General features: G+C 39.6%; 2 protein-coding genes across 2 annotated transcripts in view; one reads left to right on the top strand and one right to left on the bottom strand.

The window, feature by feature from the left end:
- The first annotated feature begins 152 nt into the window (after positions 1 to 152).
- Positions 153 to 1,196, top strand: Pmvk (Phosphomevalonate kinase). The gene is made up of 4 exons (XM_065481029.1): positions 153 to 327; positions 380 to 585; positions 642 to 791; positions 845 to 1,196. The coding sequence occupies exons 1-4, from the start codon at positions 248 to 250 to the stop codon at positions 979 to 981; spliced, it is 573 nt and encodes a 190-aa protein (XP_065337101.1). The 5' UTR covers positions 153 to 247; the 3' UTR covers positions 982 to 1,196.
- Positions 1,129 to 14,282, bottom strand: part of LOC135937785 (furin-like protease 1, isoforms 1/1-X/2) — a 226,365-nt gene continuing 213,211 nt past the window's right edge. The window contains exons 7-13 of the mRNA XM_065481024.1: positions 12,417 to 12,834; positions 11,128 to 11,245; positions 10,983 to 11,064; positions 9,009 to 9,219; positions 7,631 to 8,266; positions 6,647 to 6,940; positions 1,129 to 2,291 (exon numbers count right to left, since the gene is read on the bottom strand). Coding sequence (XP_065337096.1) covers positions 1,870 to 2,291; positions 6,647 to 6,940; positions 7,631 to 8,266; positions 9,009 to 9,219; positions 10,983 to 11,064; positions 11,128 to 11,245; positions 12,417 to 12,834 — 2,181 coding nt within the window. The 3' untranslated portion in view covers positions 1,129 to 1,869. The remainder of the gene's footprint in view (positions 2,292 to 6,646; positions 6,941 to 7,630; positions 8,267 to 9,008; positions 9,220 to 10,982; positions 11,065 to 11,127; positions 11,246 to 12,416; positions 12,835 to 14,282) is intronic.

Genomic DNA, 14,282 nt, shown 5'->3' with positions numbered 1-14,282 from the left:
TACTTTATTAAAATTCCCACAATGTGAGGAATTTATCATATTATTTATACCAACTAAAAATACGAAATCATTACCAGCCAATGTTAAAACAGTACGAATTTCTAGGAATACAGGAGAATTGAAACGAGACTAAAGGGGGCGTGGTAATAATTCATCTGAAAGTTGTCGGGACACACCCACATTTTTTGTTTTATTCATGAGTTCACCCTCTGCCCTTTAAATTTTCGCCTTTTCCGTCAGAATTAGCATGGACCCCAAGTGCGTCGTGATTTTCAGTGGCAAGAGGAAAAGCGGAAAAGACTTCATCACCGAGAAACTGGTCGAAATGTATGCGCCTCAATTCAATATGACGTCAAACTCTTCATTCATTCCTTTTTAGCCTGGGAAAAGACAATGCTACAATAGTGAGGATTTCCGCACCGATTAAGAAACACTGGGCTGAGCTGCATGGTCTTGATTTGAGCCAGCTACTGGACTCGACGTCGTACAAGGAGCAACACAGACTGGCCATGATTGAGTGGAGCGAGCAGGAGAGGTCCAAGGACTACGGTGTCTTCTGCAGATCTGCTGCCTCTGTCGCCAAAGGTTTTCTCATTTCATATTAAAACAAGAAATGAAATTTAAAAGATATTTATTTTTAGAAACTCTGAAGCCTGTTTGGATCGTAAGTGATGCCAGGAGAAAAACAGACCTCAAGTGGTTCCGAGAAAATTTTGGATCAATTCTGAAAACCGTCCGAGTTACTGCTGACGATGACATCCGCGCCCAGAGAGGCTGGAATTTTACTTCAGGCAAGCCTCGATACTCCACATTAAATGAATTATTTGTCAATTTAAATTTTCAGGGGTGGATGACGTCGCTTCAGAGTGCGACTTGGACAACGTGTCTGGCTGGGATTGGACTGTCTCTAACAATGGCAAGACTGAAGCGATTTCAGACTTCCTCCAAGAGCTGGAAGCTTGGATTAAACAAAGTTTGTGACTGCATTTTATTCAAACCGACTGGACGGTACTCAAATATTGTACTTTTTAAGCCAGTTTTATTGCTATACCTCGAAATGTGAGTGAACTGCTACTTAACCATTTTATTTTATACAACAGTGTGGTTAATGAATACTCAAAGTCTGCATTTATCTTTCATACGCACATGCTGCAATGTTTATTGTGAAAATATATTCTATTCTCTCGTTACAAAAATTGCTTTCAATGTTCAAACACCACCTGCCCATCTAGAGTATTAGTTGACAAAATTCAAATGCTCACGTGCCGACAATGCTGCCATAATTTTCTTTTATCACAGACTGACTAGGGCACTGGCAGTTGAGCAAATTGCAACAAAATCTCAGTCAATTACACCACTTGAACCCTTTATCTCTAGCATTCACAAATTATTATTGCATTTTTGTTCTGGAATTACATGCATACATTTTTTTTAAAATTTTGTTCTTTCACATATTCACATGAGTAAGAAATTTCAATCACAAAAATGTAGAACTTTGAACTATTATGGCAATGTGGAGAAGGTTTTCACAAATGCAAACATCCTGAGTGAACGTTGATAATTTCGAACATCCTAAAATTAAGAACTCCTTTAAATTGGTATTTATGTGAAACCCAATAATAAAAGCATAAAAGATACATACTAAAAATCCAACTTAAAATTTAAACAGGTAATATTTGAATGGTTCGCAAAATTTAAATGTTTACGTCCACCAAATTTTAAAATCTGCACCGCTGTGAATTCCTGATTTTCTAGTTTTATTTTGCTTTGATATTCAATATTTAGAATTGAATTTTTATTGATTCTTAGCTATTGTTCAAACTCAAATTTATTAAAACCGCACCCATGCCTAAAAAATCCGCGTTCATTTCAATCCTCGTCGCTGGACAAGTAGTGGACTTTGCTGGAGAGGTGTAGTTCCTCCCTGGGCGGCTGGAGGCCTGTGTATTCAGCAGTGGTGCTGCTGGCGCGGCACCAGGTGACCAGAAAGAGGATGGCAGCGACCCCGACAACGGCCACGTTGGCCATGAAGGCGACCATCAGCCAGAAGTACCAGCGGGCCTCGTTGACGACCGGGTCGAGCGCCGCTAGCAGGCAGTTGCCGTCCTTGCGGAGGCGGGCGTCAGGGTGGCACGAAAGGCAGTGGTCGTTCAGAGGGCCCTTGCACGTGTAGCACGAGTAGTGGCAGTCGCGGCAGTTGGGCTTGCCCTTGTTCGTCAGGCTCATGTACGTGTCCATCGGGCACTCGTGCAGACACTGACCTTGGTACTCCAGGTAGATGTCCAGGCACTCTGAAAGGAGTTATTTCCATTAAAATATTAAGCATAAGGATTTTGTATAAAATATTCCTGTGAATTTTTTAATTCAATTTTTTCCTGAGATATTATATTTAATAAGTCCTACGAAAATTTTTATTAAAACAATTATGGAAACTGGTCTAGAATAATGACTACTACTATTTTATTTATTTTACTATGCAAAATAAAATTATTGCAACATATTGGCACGAAATGATTTACGAATTATTTCATTTTTATTCTTGCAAATAACTATATTTTGTCAAAAGGGCTGTGAATTTTAGACATTTGAATATTTGTCTGAGCTTCCAATTGTCATAGGATGATCAATTGAACACGAATCATGCATCTCTAAGACTTATTACACCTTAAAAACCGTTATGAAAGCGTTTTAAAACCATATAAATCGGCCATAAATGCTAATAAATCATCAGGAAATTTTGCTCATGTCCTCTTTTTAGGGATTTTTTCATTACAAAATCATTTTTGATTGGTTTTCCAGTCAAATAATTCTTTCCACATGTGTGAATGTGGGTTTTATTGTTATTTTTAGGAGTTTATGTCACGAGTTTTTAATTCTTTGAGGGTAAAAATCTAACAAAATGTTGCTAATCTTTCAAACTTTTTAGATAATTCGATCGTCACTCCAGATTTCCAACAGGTGGATTAGAAAACTCATGCTTTGTTCGTTTCGATGGCTGGCAAAAAGTATTTTGAAAAAGCCAATTAAATAAATTTAGGTTTAGAAGAGATAAAAAATAATCAAAATAAGTCCTGGAAAACGTTTTTAGTTCGTGCATTCAGCGCAATGCTCCCCAAAGAATATTCTACTTTTATCGCAATTTCAACAAAAATGTAAGATTTAAAAAAAAAATTAAACTACTTATATAAGTTATGCTAAATTGGTTTGTCATAAAACCTTCTAATTCGCCTCAGATACTGTCTAAAGTTTTCTATTTTGCAATAAAAATCAGTCTTATACTAGTCGTCAATTTTGTGGAAACAAAATCTAAAATTCATAGCCTCTATAGTTTATGTCTCACTTAATTTAAAAATGTATGTAAATTAAAGAGAAAATTGACAGTTTAATTTTTGCTACATGAAACTGTCACAAGTTTTGCACTATGCAAATGTCGTCAAATATTTCCGTATTAACTTTCGTTATTAATTGTTCATTTTTTAAAATCAAATATTTTATAGCACTTTGTATAATAATTTTAGGATAGGGCAGAGTTATTTATTTATCCTTTGATTTCTACCGGTCTTCATAAATCAATGAGCGCTATAAACACTTGATAAAAAACACAGAAACCCAAAGCACAAAACATGGTACCCGGCAACAATCCGTAAGCGGATTAAATGTAAAAGGGGGACCAAAAATATGCATGCGATTGTGTTGTATTTTATGTATGTACGTGCGGCCAAAAAGCAAAAACGGGTTGTTTTCTGACTAAAAAACAATACAAGAAAATTTGGACTCTCACCCGGTTGGCTTCTGGAAGCGTTAGTGGGAAGACCCCCGTGCGAAGCAAGTTTGCCCTTCACCGTCTCTCACGCAGGAGCAACTGCCATTTCTTGTGTTTTCCGCTCTTTTAACTAAACTAGCTGAAAGGTCGTGTGAATGTGCTCTCGACGTTGATTTTTATTTTTGTTTGGGAAGAAAAAAGTGCAAAATTGAAAGTCACAGAGACACAATTGAAGAACAGCACCCAGAAAAATAAAAAGTAAATCGGACAGACGAAACACGAAGATTAAAAATAAACCCAAAAAAAGGACACACATGTAGAAAATCACACAAGGTTAGCTTGCTCATTATCCACTTTATTGAATTAGCCATTCTGAGTCCTCGATATGTCAGCTTCTTCAATTATTATTTCGCATCTCCGCATTTATCAATATTTATACTTTTTGGATTTTCGCACGCAAAACAATTAGCGTAGACGAGTGTGTGTTCGATTTAAAAGACGAACCTTGCTGCTCTCGTAACACACGCCGCCGCGCACATTCAACTAGTCAAAATATGCCGTCGTCTTCTCGCACCAGCACACACGCACACGCAGTCCAGAAAAACGATTAATATAATTGTAATACTGTTCTTCGAGTTGCAAAATTTATATATGTATATCATCTCATTTTTGTATTATCGCGTGGACATGCTAATTTCGTCATCTACCGATTTCTTCTTCGACTTTTATATCTAAAGACGCTAGACTCTAAATACGTTTTCGTAGATTGGCACTTATCTCATTCAAAACATTTAAAATTCAAGAAGTTTGTGAGATTTTCTCATCATGCACACCGAAAGACGCGCAGTGACACAACGCGATTCTTGATTCACGCACACAATTTGTCTTTCAGCAGCATCATATCAAAAATTTATATCCGCATCCACCTATTATGTACAACGCACACATTTTTATAGTTTTCAATCCGCTTTTCTGCGAAATTTACAGGGAATATTTGACCAATAAATGAGGAACCCCCCACCAATATTTTTGAGCTATTTCTTTCTGAACGTAAATAATTTTTGTATACTCCAAAAATTAATGCCACTTGTGCATTCAATTAAAATTCAGCAAGAAATTATCGGAGAAAAGCGAATTTCGCTCCCGCAGCTGCCCTCTCACACATTTCGTTTGTAAGACTGGCATGGGAATTTCACACGGGAGCGAGTTTTTCGTGAACAAGTAGCGATTTTTTTTTTGTTTTTAATTGGCACTATTTGTTTATTAAATCATCTCAATATATTTATTATATTTAATTATTTAGTTGTTGATCAGTCGGAATCACTTTGTGCCTTTTTGCTCCTCTGCTCTACCACATGTCTCGTTTTATCAAACTGTTGTCGAGTAAGTACACATAATAATTTCTCAGAGCATCTCGTGTTATTCGTCTCTCATATTTTAATAAGTAATAACAACATCTCGCTTTTTTATAATACATAGCAAATCTATGAAATCACAGATTACAGGAGATTTCAGCTCATGCGGCACCATTTCTTCATCGCTCATGAATCAAGGAGTACCTTTGTCGCTTTGCTGTTTTTTTGTTGTTGTTTTTTCTCTTAACAGTCGCTAATATAACACGTAATTTGCACTACTTTAATAAAATACGTAATATCTAAATCATAAAATGTGATGATTCAAATTCAACTCCTTGAGAATGACGGTTTATAAATTAAAATATATAATACCAGCTCGAAATCATCACCTACAAACACACATTACACGTAGAGTAAAACTGCACGACACTTTAATCGAGTGTGTACATGCTTCTTCAAACAATTGCGAATACACAGGTCTACGATTTTAATTGGTCCCAAAAGTGGTTTAGCTTTCCTGCTGTTTTCAATCGAATCCGCAAAGTGCTTTTGTAAAACTTTCGTCACATTCATTGTTTGATCAAAATTATTGCGCGTACGTCGCATTCAATTCTCTACTTCTGGTGCTGCAGCGTTTCAAGTGCCGTGAACATACTGGAAGTTACCTTTGTGTTTGAGTGGAAATCAATTATGAATCAAAATCTGACCCGGAAATAATCAGCAGTAATAATAATGTAGTCAAAGCACGACTCACAACCCACATGGAGCAGAAATTATTGAAAATTATTGCAGCTGAATGAGGAAACGCAGCGAGAAAATTTAAAGTATATATTTTAAGGCTCTTTGGTGTTTTCAGCATTCGCATGATTTTCTCGCGGAAATTGCACAGAATAGAATCAGTTTAAATAGAGGAAAAAATCAGACCCCGAAAATCATATTGCTGGAACCATGAGCGCTAGTTTAATTGAGTTAAAATTCAACGCCAAATCAAATTGCATTTGCTTCTTAACAAATTATTATTCAGAAAATAGGCCATTTTCAGTGGCTTTTTGTCGATTGAAATATATCAAGCTAGGAATCAATATGAAAAAAGGCCCACAGTGGAATAGATTAACAAACAATTCAATTCCAACCATACCCCTCTACCGTACATCTTTTGAAAAAAATTGCGATAATATGATGTGGCGCTTTCTAAAGTGAAAAAATCATAAATGACAGCTACAGTAATGGCAGTGATGCTCCTTAAGAACGAATCAATCATTTTCGTGCACAGCATATATACGTATCATCATATATCATATATCTGTGAGTGAGGTAATCAAACGAATCGAGAGACGTACACAAACGAGACGGAAAAGCGCTTGTCTGCGATCTGTGTCCTGCGTGTTTACTTTAATTATGCCGCGTGATTCTCTGACGTGTGATAATTTAACGATTTCTCCTACAAGTACAATAGAGGCAGCCCAGTTTCGTTATTCCACCAATCAATGCCGTCTGGAAGCGAGCAGAAGCAAGAGAGTCAACAAACCTAAGCACATGTTGGCTTCACTTTTAATGCACCCTTCGGCACTGTTCGTCAGGTTGGGTGAAAGTTTGGCAGGCCCAACGTCCGCCATGATGATCTGCTTCGGCCTGACCGTCGCCGGCGGCAAGCGGCTCGAGTTGCCCAAACTGGGCGTCTCACGGTTCTTCAGGTTGTTGCTCACGGGCTTCACCTCCTTCGCGTCCAGTTCGTCCAGCGTGCCCAGCTGGCCGCCGTTGCTGTCCGGGGACACCTCCACCTCCGTGCCGTGCAGGACCAGCTCCCACGCGGACATGTTTGCTGTGAAATTAAGAGCAAATGGGTGGTTATTTTGGGTAGGAAGGAATTTTTATTGAAGGTTGCGGGTGCGCAGCTCAGGATTTGATTTTATGTCTATAATGATCATGCATGGAAATTGAAAAATCAAGGCATATTTTTTTAATAATTATTAAGTAGTCTAAATTGTACCTACGAACATAATTTGGAAATAATTACGTTTATTTTGATAATCAAATAGCAATATCATTCATATTTTCAAATATACAATGGTTCAATATGCCTCGACAACTTTTGTTTTAAATTTGATATGCAGACATCAATTCAACAAATTAATTCAGACTACATTTTAGTTTTAGAGAAAATAATATTGAACCTTTGATATCTAAAGTGCTCATACCACAGATGAATTTCACACATCATCATGTTTCTCATTTAACTTAAAATCCACTATGCTACCTAAAAATGTACAACTGCGCAACCAACCGTGATCAAAATTGCATAATAATAACATATTTTAAACTCAGTCATTATCAAAGCTGAAATTATTAGGCATTAGTGAGTAATCAATAAAGGAAAAATCATGCGAACACGTGCAAAACAAATGAAATCGAGAGAGAGGGGTAAGAGATCAGGACAAAATTGACGTGCAGAAGAAATGCAAGGTCCATGCACAGAGAGAGAGAGAGATAGATGTAGATTCCACGCAGATACCCTTCTTAACGGCGGCGGGCGAGTTTTTTTGTTGGGGATCTTCTCTCAGGTCGAGCCCCTTTGTGGGCAGACTGGCGCCAGCACGCAGGGCGTACATGTTCTCAGGGGGCCGGATCTTCGGGCCTTGCCTGCTCTCCTTGGGCCCCTGCCGGCTCTCTTTGGGCCCCTGTCTGCTTTCCTTGGGCCGCGTCAGCGAGGAGAAGGGATAAGAACCCTTATTCAGGGTGGGCAGCAACCTGCTGAAGGTCAGGTTGGGCGCCTGCGGTGAGAACTGCAGCCCACCCAGCTCAGGGTAGATGATCTCCTGGCGTCTGGGCGTCGCGGTCGTGGTGGAGATGAAGGGCGGGCGCGTGGGGAAGCGGCCAGGTTTGCCGCTGGGTGGCGCCCGAGGGGCGGCCGTGACCCTGGGACGCAGGGAGGGGAAGGGCGAAAAGGTGGTCGTCTTGCGACCCTGTTTGGACGGGTTGTTGCTGTTGCCGTTCTTCTTGCGCGGCTGCTTTTGCGGCAGGCCCACCCTGACCCTGGGAGAGGAGGGGGAAACAGGGGTGGGGAGAGGAGTTTTCTTTCTGGATGACGCATCCGGTGGCTCGGTGGTGCCGTGGAGCACCAGTGACCACTCGCGCAGCACGGCGCGGCCTACATGCCACAGAGGAGCAATTCATGAAACCAGCACCAGGGGCAGCTCAAAACCGCGAGTTATTTGGGAGGGCTTGACAGTGTATGAAAGAGTCCTGGGCAATCAGTTTAATGAGCTTTTGCAGGAGTGAAAAAAATCGATCTAACGAAAATTTTAACAGTTCAGGGTTTGTAAGAATTGATTTCTTGATAACTCAAAATATTTTTTCTCGATCATTATAATTTTACTTTTGTTTTTAAGTTTAATTTAAGTAAACCAATATTTAATTCATTTTGAATAATGCGAACAAAATAAAATTCATCCATAGTTAAAGAGGTTTTTCCGTGTCTCTCTGTTTTTGTAGTGAAAAAGCCACGAGAGACGCGAGAGAGCGCGTCGCGCAAACCCTGTTCGAAATGCTCGGCATTTTCGCAACAAACAGTCGTCACTCTGCGGAACAAAGCTTCGAATTTCGCTGCAAAGCCCTGACAAAGTGAGAAGCAAAGCACGTGTTGTGTTAAAACAACAAGACTGCTGCGCTCTCACTGCGCCCCAGCACAAAAACCAGTAGCAAAAACGAGGCGGCCCGTCACCAAAAATGACTGACGAGGGTGAGTTAGTCAAAATAAATACACTGCACGAGCTTAGCCCCGGAGGTGCCTGAGGGTGCTGTTAGCACACGCGCACGAATAATGGCGATTGTTAGAGCATGGAGAGATAGAGAGAGATGAAAGACAAAGGTTATTATGCCCTGACACGCACCTAGGTAGCGGCCCTCGTTGTGGATCTCCAGCTGCCAGATGCCGACGGGCGTTTCACCCCAGCTGTGCACAGTCATGAAGGGCCACCGGTTGAAGCCCGCCCGCGACACGTCCAGTCGCCGCCTGTCCAACAGGGTTGAGCGCGTGCCGCCGGGCGAAGTCAGGTGGATCTGCAGGTCGCCTCTCCTGCTCGCCGTCAGCGTGATCTTCGCCTAGAAAATACGAGTCGGATGTTACAAAAGAAGCTGACAAGCCGTTAAAGCATGAGTAGTCCAAATTGGGGCTTAAGATTTGCACTTTCCATTTATTTGGTAATTATTCCGTGAAAATTTAAATAATTTAGATAATTGAAAATTTAATTCCTGTATTATTTTTAAATAATGTTTGAGATTATTACTTTCCCCGTCCCTTTATTTTTTTAAAATGTGTTTCTCCGATTCCTCAACATATCAGATGGCGTTACTTATAGCGTCATTTTTAATATGATAAACCTGCTATTTTAAATAGCACTAACTAAATATAATATTTACCACGGTGCAAACAAATTTTTAATTATTAAATTATTTCAACTGACGCTCAGAGCAGAGCAAATTAAAAATTAATGATGAAAAATTTTTTGAGTTACTAGTTTTGAAGTTGGCAAATAGCTTTATTTTAAACAAAAAGCCAAAATAAGTCTTTCACAGAAAATATTTTATGACATTTAAAATGAAAAATTAATTAAACAACGGAAAATAACTAGATTTAGGTGTCTTAAGAAAATTAGTAAACGTTTAAAAAGATTAACAAATTTTTAAAGCTCTCTAGAGTCAAAAAATTTAATCAATGCTTGAATTCAATTGAGGAAAAATAAAATTCATGCTTAAAATTGTAAAACTGCCGGTCAACCATTTCTAAAAATATTTATTTGATCAGATATATATGATCAAAAAGTTTATTTTCCCCAAATTCATGTTTCTTGATATTCACTCCGTTATAGATTTTTTAAACAACAAAAATCTTAAATCACAAGAGCAAAATAAAATAATAATTTCAACCAAGGAAATAAAATTGTCTTGAATTGCTCTTCACAGCAGTTATACGTAGTTGAAATAATAAGCACAGTCTGCTTTCCGGAGCGATGACTGTTGAAGAAATAAAATTGTTGTTGTTGCCAAACAAATAGATTATGGGGCAAATAAAATCATTCCACGACGTAAAGTTTGTGAGCAGCGCAAAAGTCGACGTTTGTTTAAATTTTCATATTATTCAAATGGCGTGCAGCGCGCTGGGTCGGTCTCGCCACGCGACCTTTGTATGAACATGAACGCTCTCTCAACTCGCGCGCGCACGAGAATAAAAGCAGCACATCTGCGAGGCAGTTTGTGCCCACCAAGACGAGTTCTGGCCAAATATATCCATGAATATTTCATGAGTGCGCGTGTTTCCCTCGCGAGAGAGCAGACACAACAAATCTCAATGAGGCAAAAGCGCTTTGCGTTCCAACAGACACGGCGAATTGATTAAACGCCGAAACTTTTGCCGCTGCACTGGATAAGCCAGAGCAAACACGTCCAGCAACTGACAATGAGGGGCAGAAATTTGTTGATTTCCACGAGGAAAAAGGCTTTCATCGAGAATGTAAACTGATCCTTTTTTTACGTTCCGCAAACACTTATATCTGGGGCTGTAAATTGTTGACGCTTGATATATTTTTGTTCTGAGTTTCCAACCGTCATTTTCCAATCAAATAAGCAAAAATCATACAATTTTAAGTCGATTTAACTATAATCAAACCGTCTAAAATGTTTTTTTTTTATTTTAAGGACATCTTGTGAAATTTCATGTCCAATTTTCCTATCTATTTTCCAGGCATATTGTTTTTGGGTGTGAAAGATTTCATCACCTATATCTAAAGAGCGGCACATACAAATTTTATTTTTTATTTTAAATTGCACTATCAAAATTACCGGAAATGAAGAGAAAAGGTACTTACTTGGACGTGCTCGAGGAAATTGACGCCCGGGCACTCTCTGACCCTGAGCTTGATGTTGACTTGACTTTTGGCCGGGATGAGTCTGGAATACGAAATTAGTTTATTTCTTTCTTCCCCGTGCGCACGTGAGGCGATTTTGTCTTACTTCTCGGCGTTCTTGGCAATAATTTCGCAGCGCTGCTGCTCTGGAACTGCCACCCACTTCCTCGCTAATTTCACCATGGCCGCTGCATCCATTAACCCATATCCGAACGAGTGGCTCACTGAAAGCAGCGAAAAAATACGTTTATTGCCTTTTGTCTCCTGCTGCTGCTGCTGCTGCTGTGGAGAGTGAGAGAGAGAAAAAGAGAGACAAGAACACGCGGCGGGCGATTTCGTTTTACGTTCGCGCTTTGCATAAGTTGGTCATTTGCGATGCAAAGTTGCGCCCGCCAACTTTTTGCAATTTAATGAGGATTACAAGTAAACAAGTTGTTGTGCCACAAGCAGCTGAGAAAAATTAATTTATGCAAAAATTGCGCCCGAGCACCGTGTAACCTAATTAGTCGGTTTTCGCACGGCAGCAGCAGCAGCAGCAGCAAAAGTCTGCGCGCCGGAATATTTAGATAGACACCACGCCCAAGGATGCTTAATTCGCGAATGTAAATTTGTGTTATTACCAAACGAAATATGGCGAGTTTTGCTCCTCTCCGCCGAAATTTTCGCAGCGAAGAAATTAATTCATGGCGTAGTTCACCCAGAGAGAAAGTTGTGAATAAGGAAGGAGTAAATTTAGCTTGCAAAAGAAGTTTTAATGTAATTACCGTCAAAGAGCGATTTTTTGGTACGAAATAATGGTTGTATAAAAATGGATCAAATGCGAAATTTAAGCAATAAAATCCTAACTAAATTTATTCCCGAGCTTCCTGTCGCTGTGGTAACGACAATTCATGCGATTTTAGGCTTTTAAAAACATGACTAAAAGCGGGAGGAAAATGTCTAAATAATTTATATTGGCAGAGAAGCCGTGAAAAACGTTTATTCTACGCACACCTTTGATGATTTTAAAAACAAGTGCCTCCAATTTCACCAAAAAAGACAATCTCAATTTTTACAAACCGTTGAAACCAGATAATGAACTTCATTTTGAACCACAAATTCGAGGAAATTTCCGACAAAATTAGGAAACTTTTAGCTAAAAAACAAATAATAACTTTTGAGTTGATGTTGACATATTATTGCGAAAATTACACTTAACATTTTTTACAATGGCTAATTGCTTGCGAGTTACATTATTTTCTTTTTGATCAATTCAATCTGAACTATTTCATTCCTTACTTTTTGAAAATGTGCTCAATAAAATTATATTTTAAAGTTTTAGGGTCTTAAAAATATTTCATTCATTGCCAACCGAAACATTTAGATCAAAAAGTAGAAAACGCGATAGACACTCACCATTTCTGCCGACAGCGTTGGTCCTCCAGTCAGCAGAGTGGAGGTTCTCGGACCTGGCGGTGCGGACGACGATGTGCTGCATGTCGCGCCAGGTGAGCTGCCGGTTCGCCTCGAGGGCGAGGGCACAGATGCCGGCGGCGAGGGGCGCCGAGGCAGACGTGCCCGTGTGGCTGGTGGTGCACTGGTGGTGCAGGTCGGTCGTCACGATCTGCCTCTCGTTGGCCAGCCCGCTGCTGTACGTCGTGGCCAGCGTGGAGCTGCACGCCTCAGAGTACCACGGCACCATGCCGTTCTCCGTCGCGCTGCTGATCGACAACGTCCAGATCGAGTTCGTGTAGCCGTCGCAGTTGCAGTTGTCGTGGTCCCGCCCGCCGTTGCCAGACGCCCACACGAAGATCGACCCTTTCCCGCTACGACCCTGAAAATGACAAAAGAGTTTTCTTGTTAAATAATGAAAATAATGAAAAAGAGGAAATTACAAAGTGAAGTGTTACAATATTTTATTTTGTATTTGCACATCGTGTGATTATAAAAAATCGTCTTCTAACAAAATAAATACTAAAATCCATTTATGTAGACCTCCTCTGGTTTGGGGATCGAGTGCCAAATCTCCAACCCTATATAAACGTATTTCAAATCCCTTAAATGATAATTTAATCAATGAAAGTTTTGGTTTTCTCTTAAAATATTTAAAGTAATGCCTTTAAGTTCCCAAAAAAGGGTTTGTAGTGTTGATTTTACTTGCAAAATAATTGTTTTTTTAAGTTTCAAAGCTGATTTTATTAAAAAAGGGTCCCTTTTTGGAACCGTTTCAATTTGATGGGAATTAACATTTTCGTAAACCCCGAGATTGTAGATTGGAAGAATTAAATTTAGGAGCGGACACTTCAATGTATATTATCAAAATGGATTTGGCTGAAATATATTGTAGAATCTGTCCCAATTTCATGATTGCTGTCTGTGAAACGCATTTTCGTGAAAGGCGAGACGAAAGTCCGTCTCTGTAAAGCGCTAGAATAGCTCCATTCGTACATCTCCGGCTGCAAAATTGGGAACAAAAGGCAGCCTCACTCCCTCTCTGATGATAAACTCTGCGGTTGTAAACATAAAGCGCGGGCGTGCGGCTTTCCGTCAACGGAAAGCACCAGGTCACAGCCGCACAAATTCGCCTATTTCATTTCGCATTTGCTAATCAGATTAACTGCCAACCGGCGCCGCAAAAGTAAAAGATTAATTGTCATTGGCGAGATCAAAGGGAAAGCTGCAGCCCGGATTCATTATTAAAAGTGTGTGTGTGCGCGCGCGTGCTTTGAAAAGCAGTGAATTTCATACACATCAAACCGCGTCCAGCAGCTGCAGCAAAGGGACAGCGCGCGCGTGTGTATACGGATTTTGAAACGGGCGCCATAATTAAAGTATTAATATTAACCGAATCCTTGCTGCTGCTACTGTTGCGTTGGCTTTCTCTCTCTGTAATTAGCGTTATTTGGCTGAGAGAGTCATTCCGCTGGATGGAGGCCGCGTGCATTCGGCCTTTGTACGGCTGTCAAAAGTGCCGAGTTAATCAGACTTCATTCAGTTTTAATTCCGGATGAAAGTAGCAATTTTGTTCGAAAACCGATCCAATCGGAATTAAAGCTGCTGATAATTTTTTCCTCTCGCTTCCCAAAATTTCATCAAAATGTTTATTGTTGATTTAGCAGATCAATACTAGCAAGTTCCAACTGAACCTCGAAATAATTAATTACACCGAAATTGAAGTGCTGATTAAATTGAAATAAATTTAACTAGGAAAACTTCTTTATATATAAATAAAAATCGAATGTAAATTATATAAACCCTTTCATGAGAAATAAAAAAAGCAGT

Source organism: Cloeon dipterum, chromosome 2 (assembly GCF_949628265.1).
Source record: "Cloeon dipterum chromosome 2, ieCloDipt1.1, whole genome shotgun sequence".
NCBI classification, from domain to species: Eukaryota; Metazoa; Arthropoda; class Insecta; order Ephemeroptera; family Baetidae; genus Cloeon; species Cloeon dipterum.
This window is presented reverse-complemented; position numbering and strand designations above follow the sequence as displayed.

Bases quoted from the DNA above. Each gene is read 5' to 3' on its own strand.
- Pmvk (XM_065481029.1), top strand. From the start codon at position 248: ATGGACCCCAAGTGCGTCGTGATTTTCAGTGGCAAGAGGAAAAGCGGA. The intron at 328-379 runs GTATGCGCCTCA...ATTCCTTTTTAG, and splicing joins ACCGAGAAACTGGTCGAAAT to CCTGGGAAAAGACAATGCTA. The intron at 792-844 runs GCAAGCCTCGAT...TTAAATTTTCAG, and splicing joins AGGCTGGAATTTTACTTCAG to GGGTGGATGACGTCGCTTCA.